Source organism: Amyelois transitella, chromosome 10, assembly GCF_032362555.1.
Source record: "Amyelois transitella isolate CPQ chromosome 10, ilAmyTran1.1, whole genome shotgun sequence".
NCBI lineage: Eukaryota > Metazoa > Arthropoda > Insecta > Lepidoptera > Pyralidae > Amyelois > Amyelois transitella.
The window spans coordinates 6,153,030-6,176,243 of record NC_083513.1 but is presented as its reverse complement, the minus strand read 5'-3'; the positions used below and the strand labels follow the sequence as shown (position 1 = coordinate 6,176,243).

Genomic DNA, 23,214 nt, shown 5'->3' with positions numbered 1-23,214 from the left:
TTAGATAGTATTTTAAGGACAGCTTCAATATCTTTTCTTTATGAAAACGAATAATTAAGCTGTAACCTTAATAATAGGAGATAAGTGGTTGATACAATTAGTGTAATATACTATATATGTATAGCTTTATATAATCATCAATTTGTAAATTAAACAACTATAGGTAAACTGTTTCAATAAAATTTACTAATTTTAATTATTGAATGTTTTATTTTGCTCCCTCTTGTTTAATATTTTTTGCTGATTTCCGTGTTTGAAGACACGGGTATTGTAATTCTTAGATATCAGTTAGTTAGTTCGTCAGTCAGTTACTTAGTTCAAATGGCACCTTGAAACATTAAAAATTGTCAGTAACACTAAAATAGACAAAAAAAAATCTTTGAATAACTTCGGAATCCAAGTAACGCTAGTAACTAGAACAAGCGAGTGTGAGCAAGCGAGATTATCTCATATATCTTAGATCTCACTTGCTCACACGAAGTAATAAAATTGCTACCCAATAACTTTCAAAGGAACTACTACCTATGTTAAGGTCGTGTGCAGACAAACTTTCAACCTTATTGAAATGATATAAGTCAGGCAGTCGCAGGCTTCCCTCTATAGGCAAATCTTATGCAAATAATGAGAGACGACGATATCTCGATCGACAATTATCGGGCCCAGTTCGGCGATCGTTAATTACCGTCTCTTTCTGTTTTGTTATGTTATATGTCATAGAATAATAAACTGTTTTACTTAGTAATCATTGGTATTAAAGACCGTATTCATTTGAAGGAATATTTATTCTTTTTAAATATGCATGTGTGTGTGTATCTAGTGGAACCACAGTGCACGCTATTTTAACCCGTAAGAATTTTAAAACTATGATTGCAGATATGAACGCGATCGTACCTTGAAAAATGAACTTCTTATACAAAAGCTGTTGTCGCGGATCCAAATCGTTTTCATTCATAATGTGTACTGAGCTAGACCAAATAAGACAGTAACGGAAACTGAAATATCGATATTATGAACAATTACTTGGAGGCTCGATTCAGTGCTGATAAGACCAGTTTGGAAGCTGAAGCTTGTGGTAAATTGAATACGCTGATATTGTCTCAAGATATAATTTACTATATTTGGCTTCCCTTTGACTTTAAAGGCAGAATAGATAAATTGGTCTTTAACATTTACCTATATATTGATTAAGTAAGTTATAAATTTACTATTTTATTAATAAATTACTTATACCGACCATCGAACATTTTAAGAAAATTTTATGGAATATTCCCTTTTTGGGGAATTAGTTCTTAAAAATATAAATTATGAAAGAACAGGACTGACTTAACGAAAAATATTGTTTCAAACTCAGCTTTAGGAGACTAAATGTCAAAAAATATAATCATTATAACTAACAAATGTTTCTAATAAACATGATTTTGTTTTGGAGTAGTATTTTATTAGAACAAAAAATAACTCACATTAAACTGATTTTCTCCAGAGCTTGAGTTCAAATAAAACATATTCAGTGTGTACCGAACGTGGCCAGAATAATAAACAGATTTTACACATAGGAAGAGGGCTGACCTCTCTTGTTCCCTAGAAGACTTGCAATATTCTCGTTTCCCCGAAATATCCGTTTGATCAGGCTTCAAATTACGTCAATTTAACGAACAACGCCGGTCCAAAGTTCAGTATGGAATATTCAGTCCATATTTAGTGAGACCGACTATAAGTACTTGATCATGGTATAAGAAAGGGACAAAAAGAAAAAAACAAAAAAATATTAAAAATGAACATTTTCTCTTTGCGATGCTCGAATACATATTTGTGTTCCACGAAACAATAATTATTTGCATTAATTCAATATATAAAACAAAGTACATACAATGTGTAAAACTATGCCTTGTAAAATCATAATTGTGTATATTATACTCCATACAAGCGATCTTACAATAGCATAATTTGGCAATGAAGCCTTATAATAAACATAATTTAGGTACAAAATAACTACTAGACGCAATTTCACAAGTCCTTCTTTTGTGATAGGGTAAAGGGGAATCACTATAAACGGGACTTTACAAAGTCTTACCGAGAACTATCCAAATGACTAGGGTATTTCCAAGAATTGCGAGAAGCAGCATTACGGCAAAGACGATGAACCAGGCCAACTGTGCCCACCACGGAGGGCTGAAGGGCCGTTCTCCAAGGCCCATGCAGTTGCCCAGCCGCACCCTAGAAATAAAGACACATTATTCGGTAGCCTAAGGCAAGAGACGAGTGGTCAATGTTTAAGACTCGTAAGCGAGAGGTACACATAACCTAGACATAGCCAGCATAATAGATATTTTGTTAACTCTTAATAAAACATACCTACTTAAGTACTTACAGAAATCAAATAATAACTCAACAGTTTCAAGATTCTGACAGTAATTTTATAGATCACGTCAGCGTTAGACAACACGCGAAGAGTTAGCTTACAACTCTACAATAAAAGTATAGACTTTAACTTTATTAGAAATTAAGCGTTATCAGATTTTATAAGTCTAGGTATAGGTCTAGGTATGCCTAAAATGTTGGCGTGAAAAGCATTTTGTTTCGACTGCGATTAATATTATATATCATTTCCCGCTTTATGCCTACAACCTAAAATAGAATGTATCATAGTATTATTAATTTCCACACCCACACAGGAAGTTACAGAATATCCTTTTGTTGCATCCGCTCTGCGTAACATGAAATAACTCCGTGGATATGAACACATTTCTTGTATCCTTTTTTGATAAGATGTGACTACCCAAATATTTTATACGTTCCCTATATTCTGTTACAGATGTTACGGTAGATATATGTACATGTGTAGTTTCTCTGTGGATATGGATAATATTGAGACACTTATTTTTAGAAAGTATCTAGGGATGACAGCCAAAACAATGGTTTATGAAATGTCAAATAATTATTTTTTGTTAATAATGTCGAATGATGAAGCAACGTGAGGAAATAGTTTTCTGTATAAAATTGATTTACGATGATGACGATGAGACAATTCACGCTCTAATTCCGAGGTCCTGTATTATGATTATAAGTGGACCCCGGGGTCCAATTTCGGGACGATTACACAAAAAGACACAAAGAGAATGATGTTAACCATCCGTGATTGACGTTGATGTTGCATGTAAAATAATAATAAACACGACTGACATGATCAAAATCGGTATAATAATTTGATACTACGTGACTGTCTAATAGTGTTATTTTCGCTCCCATATGGAATAACATGCAATTATTATAATTATACGTTGATGGCTTTGTAACGTGCTAATTTGATGACTGTCAATTTGATGATATTATATTTATTTATTGTTTGTATAGTGATCGATTTTTTCATGGATTTGAGTGTACCTACCTCATTTAATTTAATTTTTGTATATTTTCTGAATTATATATATATACATATACATATATATATATATATATATATATATATATATATATATATATATATATATATATATATATATATATATATATATATACATATGTATATCTTTGTAACACCAATTGTCAGAAAAACTACATGTCCTAGAAAAATGTAAGTTAGTAGCCGAGGGTGTAACACACACAGATGATAGTGAGAAATACACAAAAAGTTACAACAACGCACACACAAATTATCACTCCTTTATCTTTTTCTGGGTAAACTAAGGCACACAGGCTACGTTTAATTCATTAAAATTTAGATTTAAGAGAAGATAGTGAGAGATTGCAAGCCTATCTTCAAAAAGATAAATACAAAATCTATATTTTTACTTAATTTGCTCTTATTTCTTCGGGACGAGTTGGGACACAAAACATTTTTTCCAGCACCGTATTGAAGTAATGTTATCACATTAGACTCGTAGTTATAGAGCTACATAGATATAACTATACACAATACGAAACATGTCGTTCTCGTACATCGATCATATTTCCCGGAATCGAATGCACTGTCAATATTTCACAATAGTCGTAAACTTCAACGAAGAGCAATCAACTCAATAAACAACCATTTAGATTAATAGTATGTGTTCAACCTTTTATTTTTCCATTTAATATTTTTTACCAAAGGTTAAATATTAAGGATACGCGCAGGGGAAATTAAGTCATATCGCATAGAAAAGTACGGTAAATGAAGGTAAATTATCAATAATATTTCGTTATTAATGAACCTATCTCCGGTTTCATTTCTTAACTAGCTGTGCCCGCGACTTCGTCCGCGTGGAATAGTTATTTTGGGCATCATTGAAACCCTCAAGGATGAATAATTTTCCCCTTTTTTATCATATTTTCCATTATTTCTTCGCTCCAAATATCGTTGCAGTGTGATGTTATATAGCTTAAAGCCTTCCTCGATTAATGGTCTATTCGACGCAAAAATATTTTTTCTAACCAGTAGTTCCTGAGATTAGCGCGATCAAACAAACTCTTCAGCTTTATAATATTAGTATATCTTATAAAACAGTAAACCTACATATTTCTTTTTGTTTTATTGAATTAAAAACATTTCTAGAACTAAAACCTAGCTTAAAATTAGACTCAAGATGTCATATATCTAAAAATAATTGAATAAGGAGCTTCATTGATCTACCTACCCAATGGGGTAAGATTGCTCAAAACCTTACTTCGTAATCAATCTTTTAACCCTGTTCCATTTCTCTTTTATTCCGAGACTTTATATTTACGGAGAAGTTCACACGAGTAGAGACGCCAGCAAAAACTAGTATCGTAATGAATCTTAAACATTAAAGATTTGACATTCACTAAAGAATAAAAATTATCCATTGCTGACTTAACTCACGCTGAGAAACATTACCTATTCAAATTTCTTCACATCTGCGTAAACCCATCACGTGACCTCTGAAAAATACTCTTCATAAAAGGCCCACAAAAGGTTTTTTTTTAACTTATGTTTTTTTTTAACCATTTTCAATCTAAACTTTTTTAATAATATCATTTCTATTTATACTTACATTCATAAAATCATGCCTCTTGTCCGGAGGGGTAGGCAGAGACTACCTCTTTCCACTTGCCACGATCTCTGCATACTTCCTTCGCTTCATCCACATTCGTAACTCTCTTCATGCAAGCTCGGCGGTTTCGGGTACTTTTGACCTGACCCTTTACCAGGACGTCCTTAATTTGATCAAGACACGTTCGTCTAGGTCTTCCCACTCCGACCTTTCCCTCCACACTCTCCATGTATATCTGCTTAGTCAACCTGCTTTCATTCATCCTCTCCACATGACCGAACCATCTCAACATACCCTTTTCTATTTCTGTAACTACATCTTCTTTCACATCACAACATTCCCTTATCACGCTGTTCCTTATCCGGTCACTCAATTTCACACCCATGATACTCCTTAACGCTCTCATTTCCACTGCATTTATTCTGCTTTCGTGCTTCTTTTGCCATACCCAACTTTCATTCACATACATTAATGTTGCGACCAACACGCCCCTATGCACAGCCAGTCGAGCCTTTTTGGATAGTTTCTAAATGCTCATAAAGGCATGCAAAGCTCCATTCGCCATGTTCCCCGCGAACCTCTCCTTTCAATATCACTATCACACTTGCCATCTGATGTACTCGTAAACTTTGATCCTAGATATACAAACTCTTTCACTTGCCCAACTTTTTCTCCTTCAATCAAAATATTACATGCTGTCATTTCTTTCTATTTATATTTCTTATGAAAAAATATTAAATATTGATATGTAATTGGTACAGAGATAAAACATACAACTGAACTTTGATATACCTAGGAAGTCTACTTTTCTTCCTAGATTTTTTACGTGAGCGTAGAATGAAGTCAAGCAACATAAAATAACGTTATTAAACTGGGATAAAATCTATACATCTACCATTCGATTAATTTACATTATCACACAATAAGCAGGGCTTGGTGTAAAATATTGGATGGTCCCATATAATAGGATTTAGACGGATTTTGAGAACATATTTTACACCTGAATGTTCAACTGACCTTTCATAAAAGGAATTCAAAAATATCACCAAAGTTGCTAGTCGTCGATATAGTATTTACTTATTTCTCAGTCGTTTTTGTATTATGGGGAGTAATTTTTGGAGACCAGAAAATACAGTCGATATTTTCTGGAAGTTTTTTCCTTATTCAGTCTGATGAGCGGCTGCAAAAAAAATCGTAAGTATTGATTGTATATACCTATGCCTTAAATGTAATTTGGAGCAAATCTTTTTATTGCTTTTTGGAGTATCAGGACGGTCACTGATTTATATACTTATGAACTTTAGAAAACATCATCAGCAAATTGTCGTCGTGGTATTTTAAACAGGTTAACGCCTCTCGCTTACTAGACTGACGCTTATTTACTTCTTTAGAATGGCAGAAGTCCACGGTAGATTCGTATCGATTTCATCGATTTGTTTCTGTGACAAAGTTATAAGATCTTTAAAAAAAGTAGCGCATTTGCAGAATTAATGATATTCCGTCACGATGTATGTGGCTCATTTTAAATTCATATTCCCAAATGCAATTCAATGCAATGGAAATTCTCATGGAAATTGCAAATGACCCATAAATCAAATAAGGAATCATTTATCATGATTGTCCTACTAATTTATTGCATTGGTATTTTCAGAAAATACCTTCATAATAATTAATCTATACCTTTTATTATCCGTTATAACACCAATAAACGCACGAGAAAGGCTAACACTTTAAAAGTCGTTTATTTCTGATAATGCCTTTTTTTGTTTTAAATGTAAACTTTTAAGCTTTACTTACTTGAGATTAATATCGCCCAAGATCTCGCTCGTCAGCAGATCTACCATCTGCGTGGCATTCAGGTTGGACAGTTTATCCTTGGCCAAGATCTGCTGGGCGCAGTTGAAGAAATTCTGCAAGTCAGTGTCCGAGTCCATCTTGTCACTTGTTTAACTTACACTGCACTTTATTTTCACAATTATGATTTTATTTATAGTGTCTTTTTCTTTTAATATCATTGTGTATTTGCATAATTGTTTACACTTCACTGCACACCACACACCTACTACATACATATAAACTTAAGATTTCCAATTTATCATGTTATAAATATTTAAAAACACGCCTTTTTTAATGAAAACGATTCATCTCAAGTGCTCCATTACTGAATTTTTACAAGATCGTTAACTAAGCTGACAAAATTCTTACGTGCTCATTAATTTGAAGGAAGATATTTATTAAAAAATGATCGCAGGCCGAAATGTGAAATATATAGTCTTATTTAAAATGTCGTCACATTCATCTAATACTAACGTAAATTTTCTTTTTGAAGAAATATTTTACTTGACGCAATTTTACAATATGAAAACGCGCAGGTATTACATATATTTTTGTATAGGATCGTGTAGGATCCCGGTTGCTCTCTCTGGATATTGCGATAAAAAAGGGATATTGTTAAGGAATTTCATACTACTTGCTCCAGTTTCCCGAGTGATAGAAGAAATGTTGAAAATTGCGAATAAGCAATAAGATTTCTGTTCTTTTTAACCGAATTTACAAAAAAATGGGGTTCTAAATTCGTCTGAAAGGTGATTTTAATAAAGTAGGTATATTGATCTAGGTATGTAGTAAAGAATAGTTTAAAACTACCACTTCATATTTTTCTGTGAATATTAGGATATAGACGAATAGACAAACCATTGCCAATTAGTAATAATAAATCAGATTTTTACGGAGAAAGTTAACTGTATAAACATTATGAATCCATTACACATTAAGATGTTTTTGATAGAACTTTGAAACTATATCAATCCGCGATACGATACCATGAGAGAGAGAGAGAGAGTTGTATCGTAACTAATGGTGAAATTAATTTAGCCAATTATTTTAATCAGGCGAAATACCGGCCTTAACAGTAGGTCGGGTTCCATTATTCCCGAGGTCAGTAACTTTAGACCCTATTTCACCTTGCCAAGACATTTATAACTTATAGGCTTGGGCTCACACTAAATAACATCCTCTACATTCCCCTCGCAATAAACCAAGATCTCTGAACTCGTCTGGCCAACAAACATAGGTACATATAAACACGCTTTTAGTCCATACGGGGTAGACTTAGCAAAGGATCGATTGAAGGCTGAAAAGAGGCGTTCCGTTTGATGAAATTGAGATTTAAATAGTAACAGGCTAACAAATTAAATAAAATAAACACAATAACTAAAGATTGCATTCTCAATTTCGTTAGATAAGAGTCTAAGATAAAAGAGACTCCTAACACAAAGAAACTCAAATGTCATTGAAATTGAAATATGATTATGTCAAAAGATAACTCAAAGATTTGGAAAGATAAATAAGTTGACAGGGCAAAAAGGCTGAAATAAAAAATTTTAGTACGAAAATCATTGTTTAGATTATTTTTTCAAAATGCGAAGTACATTAGTATGTACTTCGCATTTTGTTATAAAGAACAACTTGCTATTTATTGCATTACATCTGAAGAGAGGTTTTATTTATTTTTGGTGCGAGAAACGATGTGCAAAAATATATCATGATTATATCTATTGAGGAAAACTGCGCCAATTGCAGGGTCCTAAAAAGGCCAACTGGGATATATAAATTTATTTCCTCTTTACACATTCAGTCGCTATACACTAATTGTGTTGTGAGAACGCGTATCGCTTAATTGGTAGTTATCACTGTTTGTTTCAATACTAATAAAGTTGTTGGCACTGAGAGAGGATTTCCAAAAATTCCATTTAAAATGGAAGAAGTGCACTTTATACGACTTGTATTCTCAATTTCAGGATAAAGAGAAAGAAAAGAGAAAAGGTGTAGGTACTACGTCCACAGAATTGCACTGGCAGTAAAAGTTACTGGTTGAAAATGTTATAAAAAAAAAGTTACTTTAATATGGATGTGACTTAAAAAAGACAATCAAAACTGTCCCTAATAACAAATTACTTAAAATCAGTTCTGACTGGGATTTTTCCATACATCATCATTAAAGTAAAGTCTATATTTAGTCTTCATTGTAATTAGTTCAACTTTAACAGCATTTGAATTTTAAATAGAATGTAGTGAAGTTTTAAAGAAATAGTTAAAAATAGAATATTGCAATTTTCTTTAGAGCCTCTATCGCTTGCGTTACAACGCAGGCCAGGCCAAAAGCAGGCCTAAAATAAAACTTATTTTCATTGCAACTAGCAACTTAACACTTGTGTGTACTTAGCCTAATAAAATATTTTCGATCTTTGAAAGTACGGTTCTTTGTATGCCTTTTTTTCCTTTTTTGATAAAGCACACTAGCACAACACAAATAATGGATTTGAGTTAGCTAATAGCACTGATTATCAATGACAAGGTCATTTAGATCATGTGCATGACCATATTTTACGTAGTAAATTTATAATTAGGTTTCAGGTGCGCTGGAAAATTAAATTAAATTTGTTTTGTTCGCAACTTGTTTGACAACATTATGCATTAACCACATTTACTAATAATAAAATGTCTAACTAAAAAGCCTAACAATGCGACTAGAAAATAAAGACTAGTTAAAGTGGTTTCTCAAGTAACAGTACTATATTTATCTAGTAAATAATCCGCATCAATCCGGTCTGAGATTGAAACAAACAGACGACCTAACTGGCACTAGGTATCATTTTCACTAGCTTAAAGGGTTTAGAAGATAATTAAGGCAATATTTTTAACAGATTCCTTACAGCTTTATCAAGAAATCTAGAATGACAGATATATGACGAAGATCGTGGCAAGTGGAAAGAGGTAGTCTCTGCCTACCGTGATTTTATGTATGTAGGCGTGATTTTATGTATGTATGTATGTGTGACGAAAATAATGAAAACATAGAGAAAACAAAAAATTTGAACAAATTTATTTGTCCAGATTGCGCTTAATAATTAACATGGAATTTCATATGGTAGAAAATTTGAAATGAAGAGGAACATGATGAATTAAAAGCGCCAATAAAAGGAATTTATAACTAAGTAGTGTAGTATATTTAAGACTTTTTTCTATTCAACTATAATTTGTTAACTTTGGCCAATACATCGTTAACTAATGTCTCAAGCTTTTGTACTAATACTTCTTTTTTTATGTACAGGTCCCAAATGTGCATGAGTTATATATGACAGCCGTTTTTCTCGTCAACGTCTGATTAGGATTCGGTTACCAGATACGACGTCGACTAATGATATGTAATCAATCGATTGTATTCTTGATACGGGAAAAAGAACAGTTCAGGGTAGTTCCCGGCCATTTAGAACAGGATCACTTCGTGTCTTTCCCATGTATGACGTTAAAGGCGAACTTGGAATTCTTCTTATAGGTGATGGACTAGCAATCTGTCACTATATAATTAAAAAGGTCACACAGGCTAAATAAATACATATAAATACATTAAAAACTAATATACTGTGCCGACCCCACGTAGAAAGTGGGAAAAGGTAACGACGAAGCAGAAGACAGGCCATACAGCCATAAACGAGGACTTTTTGTCTTTTCCAGACTGTTGGCTCTGTGTACCCCGCAAGGGATATAGGCGTGACTATATGTAAGTATATATGAAGAAAAGATTTTACATAGGTGTGTATAATGAAGAAACGTTTTACTTGGTGTGCAAACCAAGAGGATTTATTTAAATGTCTAAGAAACCTTATAAATATTAATCGATTATATATCGTAATATCTACTCAATTCATCGTATTTCGTACATTGAAAATTTTTGGATAAGTGTTGTTATCTTTTTATGTAAGTGTGTTGCACTGTTTATTTATTTGCTATAGAACACCCGCGGCCTTACTTGCTTGAAAAGAAAAAAATCACTTATTTCTGCTCCTGTGAAAATTTTTGGAAATATGTACGATCGCGTTCATATTTGCAGTCATAGTTTTAAAATTCTTACGGGTTAAAATAGCGTGCACTGTGGTTCCACTAGATACACACACACATGCACATTTAAAAGAATAAATATTCCTTTAAATGAATACGGTCTTTAATACCAATGATTACTAAGTAAAAGAGTTTATTATTCTATGACATATAACATAACAAAACAGAAAGAGACGGTAATCAACGATGGCCGAACTGGGCCCGATAATTGTCGATCGAAATATCGTCGTCTCTCATTATTTGCATAAGATTTACCTATAGAGGAAAGCCTGCCAGACTTATGTCATTTTAATAAGGTTGAAAGTTTGTCTGCACACGACCCTAACATAGGTTGTGGTTCCTTTGAAAGTTATTGGGTAGCAATTTTATTACTTCGTGTGAGCAAGTGAGATCTAAGATATATTAGATAAACTCCTAGCGTTACTTGGATTCCGAAGTTATTCAAGGATTTTTTTGTCTATTTTAATGTTATTGACAATTTTTAATGTTTCAAGGTGCCATTTGAACTAAGTAACTGACTGACTAACCAACTAACTGATATCTAAGAATTACAATACCCGTGTTTTCAAACACGGAAATCAGCAAGAAATATTAAACAAGAGGGAGCAAAATAAAACATTCAATAATTAAAATTAGTAAATTTTATTGAAACAGTTTACCTATAGTTTTATTTACATATTGATTATTATATAAAGCTATACATATATAGTATATTACACTTATTGTATCATCCACTTATCTCCTGTTATTAAGGTTACAGCTTAATTATTCGTTTTCATAAAGAAAAGATATTGAAGCTGTCCTTAAAATACTATCTAAGTAATTAGTACTTTTAATATAAATTGGCAGAACCTTTCACGCACTATATGGAGTCGATGCACAGGGCAGTTGTCTTGCACAAATGATATTGTTGGCATATCATCAATCGGATAAATACACCGCACAGTTGGTAACATGGTTTCTTGCAGCACTTGCACATAATGAGCAGCTGTAGCGCGTCCTGCTATCCACACCTGTTCCCCAGGTCCAGCAGCACTCATCCAGCCCCATATATTTACAGAGATGTGTCCAGACTCCATATTTGGCACAATATTTTTTTCTTCATACTGAGTTGCATTTCTTCGCCATAAATAAATGAAGTCTACCGTGTTGTGATGACATAAAATAAACGAACTTTTCGTCCGTAAATATCGCTTTTTTCCAGTCAAAATCCAAATACTGCGGAGCAAATTCTAAACGTTTTTGCTTATTTATTTCTGATAAATACGGCTTTCTTGCTGGCTGTCTGTGGTGTAGTCCCTCACGGTGCAAACACAAAACAGTAACCACTGATGTGTCGAACTGTTCCGCAAATATTCTGGTCGGTATGAAGCCATTATTTTCGTACTGTTCCACCATGGATCTCCGCTGTGTGGCGTGTCGCTGTGTTGATTAGCGGACGACTTTTTTTTTTTCACTACCCTCTTCTTGATGGCGGGTTACCCAACTTGTTGTTTATTGTGTTATTTGTGTGAATGTGTGAGTGATAGCAGCGGTGCAAGCTATAAAGTTTTGCGAACTATGACTGCAATTATGAACGCGACCGTACTTTTTTGTGCACACCCCTAGACCACATGAAATACCTACATGCCAGAATTCCAAATGACACACCGTTTTTAACTGAACATTAATATCTCAGTCAATCAGTCACTTAGTGTCCTATTTTATAAATATATTTAGATTATGGAACAAATACCAGTTACACACTATTAATATCTGAAAACAAAAGAGAACACGAAAAATCCATTTCAAATTCTTTCGGTTCAGCGGAATCCTCTCGCCAGCTTGAACAATTTCAATGTGTAGGTAGTTATTTATCAAAACATGACCCGCGTTCCGCGTCATAGGCTACATACAGTTGAATAAGCCTAATCTGAACTGTTTAAATCCTATTTTTTTTATTAATTCATCTGTAGTACGCTGATCATAAACACCATTATGGTAAAACCAAGGTACGCATAGACGAAGTAATAAATTTAAGCAGATACCCCGTTACTTAATTTCCTTAAAATGTGAACTATCCCGGTTATGCATTTAATTAAAATATTATTTACTTGAATTACGACGAAAGAATAAATAGCAGCGTTAAGTTCTGTGTACTTACACAGAACTTAACGCTGCTATTTATTCTTTCGTGAGTGTGAACTTTCACTCAATGTAATTTTTACTTAATATTCTTAAGTTATTTGTGAACCAAATGATATTTTATAACGCAATTTGCACAATCAGTACTTTATTAAGCCTGTGATGATTATAAGAACTAACGATAGTTAACTTCAAGCTTTTACAGAAATTATATTGTTACTGTTGTAACCAAAAAAGCCTAATAAAGATTAAAAATATTTATGTCGTAGGTATCTGACTTAACTTTCTGGCTGCGAAAAATAATATTTGAAAAATTTATTGCGGCGATATTTACAACACAACACAATATAACAAGATTAATATTTTTCATAAAAATTAAATATTCATATCTTACTTATTCACAATTACATATCATCCGAAACACTAAAACTAAAAACGCACTGCAACTTATCAAACTTTCATACATTTGAAACAAAATAATTTTACTTCACATTATTAAAATAACTTTATATCACTTTCATTTATGATCAGTTAAAGCTTCACATTACTAAAAGTTATTTTGCTAAATGACTAGAACCGAAAAGTACGCGTGTGGACCGCAGCGCGCACGAAACCCAACTGAAAACTGAACGGACTCCAATATGTGTTCGCATCTTAAAATTCATGAACAAAATCAGGATTCAAAGATTTTCCACACAAAAACTGTTAAGTCACGTACATTTCACAAAACTCTTCACTTTTCATTTTTTTATTATTAGAGGAAAGATGAAAGACCAGAGTTGTTACTTTGTTGCACGAATACAGTGAAAATGGATATTTTTTATTTCGCACCAAGAATTTATTGCGATGTAATAAGATATTTTCCACGTTGCTTTTTGTTTTGTCTGTTTCTATTCTCAAACTATTTTCTTTGTAATATTTGAGAAGGGCAATTCAAATAGTTAATGTGGTTTTAGTTTCAAGTTGGAAATAGAATTGCTGACAAAAATATATTTGGAAATCTTTTCTTACATCTAATGTAAAAAGATATTATTACTTACCTATAATCTTGCACAGTAGGTATGCTTATAAAATTTATTACATTTATGTAAGTCAACTTATAAGTAATCTAGGCCAAGGAAGATTCATCTATGATCTTATTTATTTATTTACCTTAAGATTTGGGCCCATGTTTTGGCTAGAATTATTATTGTATGGTTACTAGGTACGTAAACCCGCTTCTAGAAATCACATGAGAATAAACGTTTGAGTAACATAAGCGCCTACTTACGAGTATAACGAACACATCATATCATTATTAAAAAAAAAATAAACTTATCAAATTTAAAGCACGAGTTTAAAATATTTGTCTGAAACATTATTACCGTGCGGGACCAATAAAAAAAAAATAATAGGACCACTCCTTCTCTTTCCCATGGATGTCGTAAAAGGCGACTAAGCGATAGGCTTATTAACTTGGGATTCTTCTTTTAGGCGATGAGCTAGCAACCTGTCACTATTTGAATCTCAATTCTATCATCAAGCCAAAAAATTTAGCGTGTCCAATCAGTCTTTTTAAGCCAAATAGCTGAACGTGGCCATTCAGTCTTGTCGAGACTGGTGGCTCTGTCTACCCCGCAAGGGATATAGACGTGACCATGTGTGTGTGTGTGTATTTCCTGTAAAGATTGATGTCATACGGCGGTCGCTTCGTGTAAAAACCTAACTTACCCAAACCTGGACAGCGGTCTAATTCGCTCCTCGTGTCCGGAGAGGTGAATACATAAACGGGACCAACCAGGAGGAAATAAGAAGTGGGAATGCGTCACACAAAATATTCCGATACTTGTGCGAAGAACAACAGTTAACGCTACGAACAAGTGACAAACGGCGGATGCTCCAAATAAAGGATGGGTAATTGAACAAAACAAGTGGTCTAAACTCGTAAATTCATAACCCTCAGCCATTGCCTAGAACGTGTAGTGTTGCTATTGTCCATTGTTGTTATTTATTATCTTTCTCCTTTCTCTTGAAACAAAAGCAGAACTGTGTCAAAAAAAATCAAATTTCAGCTCATTTCTGTGCTTTTTGGTTCCAGGGCATAATAGAAAAAGAAAAGGACAATTTAATGTTTTTTCCATGAACGACGTGAAAGGCGACAAAGGGATAGGCTTTAAACTTGGGGTTCTTCTTTAGGCGATGGACTAGAAACCTGCCACTATATACTTAATAACAAACAGCTGAACGTGGCCTATCCGTCTTTTCAAAAGCGATGGCTAAATCTACCCCGCAAAGGATGTAGACGTGATTAAATTTATGTATGTATGATATCTTAAACGAATCCGATTTACCCAAAACAATGTACGTAATCGAAAATTGTTTCTAATGAAAACTCAGCATAGAACAAAGCGAGGTAGAAACAAAGCCGTTGCTATGAAAAGTGAGACGAAAAAAGTTCTTAAGTCACGTTTCAAACAACACTCTGATCAAAGAAAATAGACTAAATTCAATCTTAAATCAGTGACTGAGATAATGCTGCCGATTTGAGAACACCGATCACGTCAAGCTAACCGTATTGAATTGCTGGCGACAGTTTTTGACGGGTTTTTGTCGCCATTTCTCTTTAAACTTCGACAAAATATCAGTCATCATCAGTCTGCATATTTTTTGATTGTTCCTTTTCTCCTTTGATCATCACTGAAAAAATATCAATTAGTAGTTAGTATTTTTTACGAAATAAGGTGATTCAAATAAGTTTATATTCGAAAACTATGGAATTATAGTAAACTTATTTTAACCCCTTAGCGCGCTGCTTCGTCCGCGTAAATAACAGGAAATATTTGCTTTATGCTCTCCTAATTCTCTCAAATCCATAAACACCTATGTACCTTCGCATGTTTTATGCTGAACGCAAGCAACAATAAACAATATTACATCACAGCTCCCGACCTAGCTTGTCGCTGTCCGTTAAATGGTGTATTATTTATCGACATCTTGTACTAAGTTGTAATAGCACGTTCCATGGCTACCCTTAAATTGGGTTTTATGGCGTCGTAAGAACCGCGAGCGAATTTCACAACAACTCCGAATAATAATGTAAATAGCCTGTTTTATTTATGGCTCCCGCAATTTCTGCCTGTTTGAACCAATGAATAGGTGCTTTTTATATATGTAGAGACTCTTAATTAAATTGAACAGACGAAGATAAGAAATAGTATTTTCCCACGATGAACTCCATGAAGTCCATGATTGGCACTATCTTTTTTGCCTTTTGCAGTATTCATTTCAATTACGAAGTTAGTTGCGTCATTGCTTTTTCATAAGAGACATAAAACTAACTAAGAAAAAGTCTATATCTTTCCGCTTGGCACTATCCTCTTAATTTTACTAACTAAAGGATAATATTCCCCTACTAACGATTCCATTAACATGTCCTTGTACTTTCTAAGGCAACCTACGTTCATTCATCTTTTCTTCATGTCCTAACCTCCAAGCATTCCGTTTCTATTACATACAAAATATCTATATAGAAAGTTTTGTATAACATTGACTCGAAGAGAATAGTCCAACAGGTTTCTAACGTTGAATAGAATAAAAAAGGGTTTATTGTGCTCTTTTCTGTAAACAATCAAGAGTTACTTTCTGAGATTGTTTAGTGTATGTGTTGGCGTAGAAACCTTCAAATCGTGTTATCAAGAAAAGTCGAAAAGTTTCGCGAAGCCGCTACGTGATCTGACTAATTTTAAGAGTTTGATTTACTGATTTTGGTTTCTTTATCAATAAGAAATATAAAATAGCCGTGTAGATTCTCGCCCCAATTCCTGCATTTGACTTTCAGTACGGACCTACGCAACACGAAAAACCTCTTCTTACTACTTATGATATATTAAAACAAATCTTATATATAAAATTCTCGTGTCACAATGTTCGTTCCCGTACTCCTCCGAAACGGCTTGACCGATTTTCATTAAATTTTGTGAGCATATTGAGTAGAGAATCGGCCAACATCTTTTTTTCATACCCCTTAGTGATAAGGGTTGTCTACCCTTAACATTTTTTTTTTACATTAAAATTATTTATATGGCAAAACAACGTTTGCCGGGACAGCTAGCACCTTACTTTGCATGTTTGTTTTTGCGTTACTTTTTTTATTCATATATCTACTAGCTTTCACCCGTGGCTCCTCCCCTATGAAAAATACCCCAACACCTCACTTTCTCATTCCTGACAGCTCGCATTTATAATATTAAGTTTAATATTAAGCACTTGGCGTTCTTTTTCACATTTTTTTTAAACGTACCTACAAGCATTTGTCCGCGATTTCGTCTACCGTAAACAAAATATCAATTAAAAAGTTGTAGACATCGGGGGGAGAAATGTTAATATCCATTTTTTAAGTTAATCTAAGCCTAACACATTTTAGAAAACCGCATTCAGGTCGGAGCAATATTTTTCGCGTTATTTGAATCGAGGAGTATAATGTTACACCGAATATTAGTTAATTTCCAAAGTTTATGACGCTTCAATTGTCAGAAAGGTTTCCTAGAAGCAACAACACCGGATATGTCTAAAATAAAGTTTCCTTCTTCATTACAAATTTCGCATTTTGTTGGGTGTTATAACATGAAAATATTATGTCTTTAAATAATTGTTATTTAGAACTTGAAAATGGTTCCTACCTATAAACTTATTTTTCTATTCGCAAAGGTCTCCAATCTAGAAGTGGCCTCTGAATTAGATAACTACAAAGATATTGTGAGCTTTTCAGTAAGATTTTAATTTTTCGTTCCCGTCCACAATCAGACTTAGACCTAAATTCATATGCTGGGAATTACGTGACGAGGCGTAGTAACAAACTTTCAGATTCGTAATTTCCTATATGTCTCATCTTCCCTTTTCCTCCATCTTTAAGTTAACCGCAAGTAAGAGAGAGAAATAATAAAAATATATATCTTATCAATATTCTTGAATCCCTCAATATCTTAATGTAACCATCAATTCATTTCTTCAGACTTAATTCCAATAAGTCGTACAGCTGAACGTGGTGGTATTTGAGTCTAATCGAGATTGTTGGTTCTGTCTACCCCGTGAGTGATAATGACGTTATTATTTGTACGTATCTATGTCATACGTATTCCTAGTTGATTTAATTCTGTCGCCGTTATCTTCAGCCACTTCTAACAAGTTCTAACTATTAGGTACAGAATGACGAGACGTGATCAGAAATTTCATTCATTGGCGACCTCAAATTGAGGACCTTCGCAAGTCGCCCTTCATCTTGTAGTTCAATCGACTATACTATACTATATATATCTTCAATTTATACTAGCTTTCGTTCACAACTCCGCTCGAATTAACTGGAATCCCCGTTCTTCCTGTCCCGCAGGAATTGCCAAAAAGTAGCCAATGTCCTTTTCTAAGCGCTAAACTGTATTTTTATGAGTTTCATAAGTTAACTTCATCAGTGCTATGAGACCGCGAATGTCTTGCGGGGTAGACATAGCCAACAGTCTTGAAGAGACTGATAGGTCATGTTCAGCTGCTTGGCTCGATTATAGAATTGAGATTTAAATAGTGACAGGTTTAATATTTCACCTTTTCATTATCTTCTTATTTCTTAACACTTTACAAAGAATATTTATGTCAATCTTTGGGTTGATCAAGATTAAAAAAATAAGTACTACTGAGTGCTAAATAAGTACCTAGGTAACTACTTTATTTACTCAACATATTTTGATTAAGAAGAGTTATTGTTATTCGTAGTTAAAACAAAATTTTACATGATCTCTTTAAAGTTGACAACCAGGTTAAAGTAAATTAAACTAAAATGTTAATTGAAACAATTAGAATACAGCACAATTCCATCAATAGACTAATAAACTTTATGACACTTTTTGAATTCAGAATACTACCATCATGCGATTGCCTAGTCAGTCTAATTGTATTCAGACTAAGAAATAGCAAAATTTCAATTTCAGATAGCTGTCACTATTTAGCAATAAAATTCTCGTTGGCCTATAAAGTTAGACAATATTCAAATGTTTGTCTAACAATTAGTATTAAGTCTGAATTGACATTTCTAAGGACCCTGTTCAAGTCGCGTTTAATATCTGACCGACTTTCAGATTTTGCTGTTTAGGTTAATATCTAGCTTATTTACGGAAAAAATATTTGAATATGATAAATCATTACGAATTTTAACGAAATTTCTACTGTCAAATTACTAACATCATGTAAGTATATTTTACACAACACGAATTTTATTTCGAATTTACTCGACTTTCATAAGAAATAAATAATTATAGTTAGGCGAAGCCATGGCTGCTTATTAAATAAAGCAATGCCTACTTACGAAATATTATTTTGCAATCAAAAAGTAATTTCGTTATTCTTTATCATACGTGCAAAAAAACGTATTATTCAGTGTAAATGACATTATAATACGGCAAAAACCTCTGAAACAACTAGTAGGATGGATCCAAATGGACTGACGGTAAAATTAAGATGGATTGAAACTAGCAAGAAAACCGCAAGATTACTTTAGTGTCCCAGGATTAATGTTGACGACAAAAGGTTACTGGTTAGAGGAAACAATAAATAAATGCGATATATAGTTTAGATAGTTATGTAGATAGTTTATTTTAATTTAGTTTGATGTTATATCTTTCTTTCTCTCTCTCTCAACATAAAAACTCTCACAACAAACTCCTAATCCTGTATTGCTTTATTTAGAAATAAATAATTTTAGAAATCTAAGAAACTATCTCTACTTATAGTGCTGGATAATTGTCATATTAATCTTGTCGTTCAATGTTTAATTTTCTTGTAAAAACATAACTTACACATATGATATACACTATTGTGAACATAAATTTCATTCGAATAAGTGCCCTCGGCTGCTTTAGTAAAGGGATGATCCGACAACAATTGCAGCGCTAAACTTGATATAACTGCCCATACAACTTCTTAATTATATCCACTGAGAATTTAAGTGTGGGTACAATTTGTAAAAGTTAGTATAAAGGCAACATTCGGTTCAATGTTTCTCGTTCATTTCATCCAAACTAAGTTGAGATTTCAATGAGAAAATCTAAATTTCATTTTATAAGATTTTAGTGCCAGCGGCACCAACCAATCACTTTAAATCGTTTATTGAGATACTTGTAAAAATTTATAAATTCCACAAACTAGAAGGTATAATCTAATTCATCACACATTTTCTTATTCAAAATTATTATTAATTGCTGATTTTAAATAGTAATAGATAATAATAAGCAAGCTTTATCAAGTTTTAGATCGAAATACCCTAAGCCGATCTATAAAAATACCAGTTAAGTTTCATTTCGCAAGTCTTTGGTATAAAGTTCTTAAAGTCTTTGCTAAACGATGCTCTTACGGCGAGGGAAAACATCGCGTGGAAACCTGCACATTGAGAGAACTAGATATGTGTCTGCAAAGGTTGCCGAGATCAGAGGTGAAATACAGGATCATTGTCAAAGTTGAACGCCGGCCGGATTTTTCTAAAAAGAGGTGAGTATGTAACCGGGTCTAACGCCAAGAGGAAGAAGACAATAATTTATATTGTAACAATGACCTTCTTTTGTTCTAATCATAAATTACGTCGAAACAAAACACGCCCTTGAGGTGACCTAATAACAAAAACAAGGCTCAGTTTGTTTATCTATGGAAGTATAATATGTTAGGATATTCCAATAGCTTATTATTGTTCTTGCCTCAAAAAAAATATTGATAGACCGCAGGGTAGCTGATGGAAATTCTTGTGTTGGTTATTAATATTGTCATTTATTAATTTAAAAAAATTTGAATCGCTTTATTTTTATAAAAATTCAAAGCAGTAAAGCAATGAAATAAATGCTGCCAAGCTGCGATGGTAACTTTATGATCGTCGTAGATAAATTAGAATAAAAACATATTATCCATTTACATTTGTCATAACTGATTTCTACAAAATTTAGTTCATTTCTATTTGAAAGTTTACATTTATTTACATATTTATAAATATGAAATCAAGAACCACGACTCTCCGATTCGATCTAGGTTAGTAAGTTCGTCAAGGCCTTCCCTTTCTTACGTTCCTAATCACACTCTCCATGTAGGTAGCTGCTTCCATATAGCCACACTTTTTCCTATTTATATGACTTAGCTTCTATTCACCCCAGCCTTTCTCGTGTATATTCTGCTACAAAGAATATGTGAGTAACATTTACGTGCTGTGCCGTGGTGGACAAAGTTTTTATAGCTAGCTACGTGCCACAAACTTGCCTTAGAAAAAAGGAATGTTGATGCCGCATCCCGACCCATAAATATAAAACAATTGTCGAGGGAATAAAGCTAGGCATGGACTGAGAAAGTATTGTATCAATATTTCAGTCCTTTTTTATTAGAAGCCCAGCGTATAAATAGAATCGTTATTAATCTCAAAATATTCTATTTCACAAGAATGTTTGAATTATCACATTGAATTATCAAAAATAAATCTGTAGTAAACATGATACTGCGTATAACATGATTTATTGTGATCACTAAATAATTGAAATAGAAGTAACTATTTTATATAATAAAGATAATATACCTATACATTTAAGTTAAGAATTGATAAAGACAATTACCAAAGTTTATATGAAAAGAGCAATTGATCATTGCATTAAACATTTGTGGGTATGAAATTACTATAAACTAAGGAATTTCCACAACAGCTTTCAATTCTCGCCACGTAAAACGTTTTTTTGCAAAAGTCATGGATTCAGACATTCAAAATAGATTCAGGCTCTGGGTTTTAATTTCCGTCAGAAACATGCATTGCATAGTCAATAACAAGAAATGTATGGAAAGGCTATGAGCACTTTTAACCAGTTTTCATATTTGTCCACAATATAAATTGTATTCGTATTGTTTTACAAGCTTTAATATTGATGTATTTTTAAACTAATCGGTCCATCCATCTCCCAATAGAAAAATTTCAAGTTTATTAAGTACCTTTATTACTTGCCTTTTCAAGCTATCTTTCGTACATCATTATAAATATCCACTAACTATCATTCCGCATGATGCTTTAACATCAATAGTATAATAGTAACAAATATACTTACATTTTGGATTATATAAATTTCTAAATAACTTTCAAAGGCTCACAATTTATGACCATTGGCACAACAAACTACAGACGTCATTAAATAAAATAAAATTTAAAATTATAGAAGTAATAATAACACGAATAGTATAACACAAATAGAACTGTTGTTCCAGTGGTCATCGAGATTGCTTTATTTCCTAGATTTGATTCTGTTAAGTACTTTGTATTGATAACTTAAGAAGATTGTTTGTTGATTAGCTCCTTTGTTTAATTTAGTAAATGTGACCTCACGCTTTTCTGTAGGTACCATTTAAAATTATACGCATACCTGCATTGATAAAAAAAGAAATTTTACTGATTCTTTTCTTTTTGTTTAATTAATTGACAAATATTTTATAGTTCTAGTAAATCATAAAGCGAAATTTTTGGCAACATAAAGTTAAAAACCTAAAAAAAGACTATAAGTAAATGGAACGGACCAAACCGGCGAGAGTATTTTTTGTTGATACATATACCTACCTATATGTATATAGGTAATCACGTCTTTACCCCTTGAGAGGTAGATATACCCAACAGTCTCGAGAGAGTGAGATACCACGTTCAGATGTACTATGGCTTAGGAAGAAATTTAGATTCAAACAGTGGAAGTTGATTTTTGTTGACTGATTTTAAAATAGAAATTTAAATCAAAACGCTGGCTACATCCAAAATCGATTAACTTAGTCGAGTTAGTGGCAAACTCCTTCATTGATTGCACGTTCATTCAGCATGTGATAAGAACGTCCAGCTCCACTCGATTTCTGAATCTGTGGCATTATCGCCTCGCTCAGCAGTTTGCTAGAGATTTCTGTCATGTTATTCTGGAAACCACTTTGAACTAAAGTTTGTTTGAAAATATTGAATAAGTATTCATTATTCAATCAAATCAGGCGTGGTGAAACTTTGGCTAGAAATAGTAAGTCCAGAACAGAGATGAACAGCGTAAAGTATGCGTAAAAAAGGGTGATGGCAAGAAACAGAAGAGAACCGAAAACTTATAAATTGTACCGTGTCGACTCCACGGAAAGAGTGGAAAAGGGTAACGACGACGTAAGAAAGAAAGGTGACACTTTAACTAAAATAATGTTT

At 33.1% G+C, this 23,214-nt stretch overlaps 1 protein-coding gene across 1 annotated transcript in view; it reads right to left on the bottom strand.

Annotated features, from left to right (window-relative positions):
• The window catches only part of LOC106137658 (tachykinin-like peptides receptor 86C), a 28,946-nt gene extending 21,978 nt beyond the window's left edge, over window positions 1–6,968 (bottom strand). The window contains exons 1-2 of the mRNA XM_060946260.1: window positions 6,786–6,968; window positions 2,072–2,214 (exon numbers count right to left, since the gene is read on the bottom strand). Of these exons, the coding sequence (XP_060802243.1) occupies window positions 2,072–2,214; window positions 6,786–6,922 (280 nt within the window). The 5' untranslated portion in view covers window positions 6,923–6,968. The remainder of the gene's footprint in view (window positions 1–2,071; window positions 2,215–6,785) is intronic.
• Window positions 6,969–23,214: the final 16,246 nt, after the last annotated feature.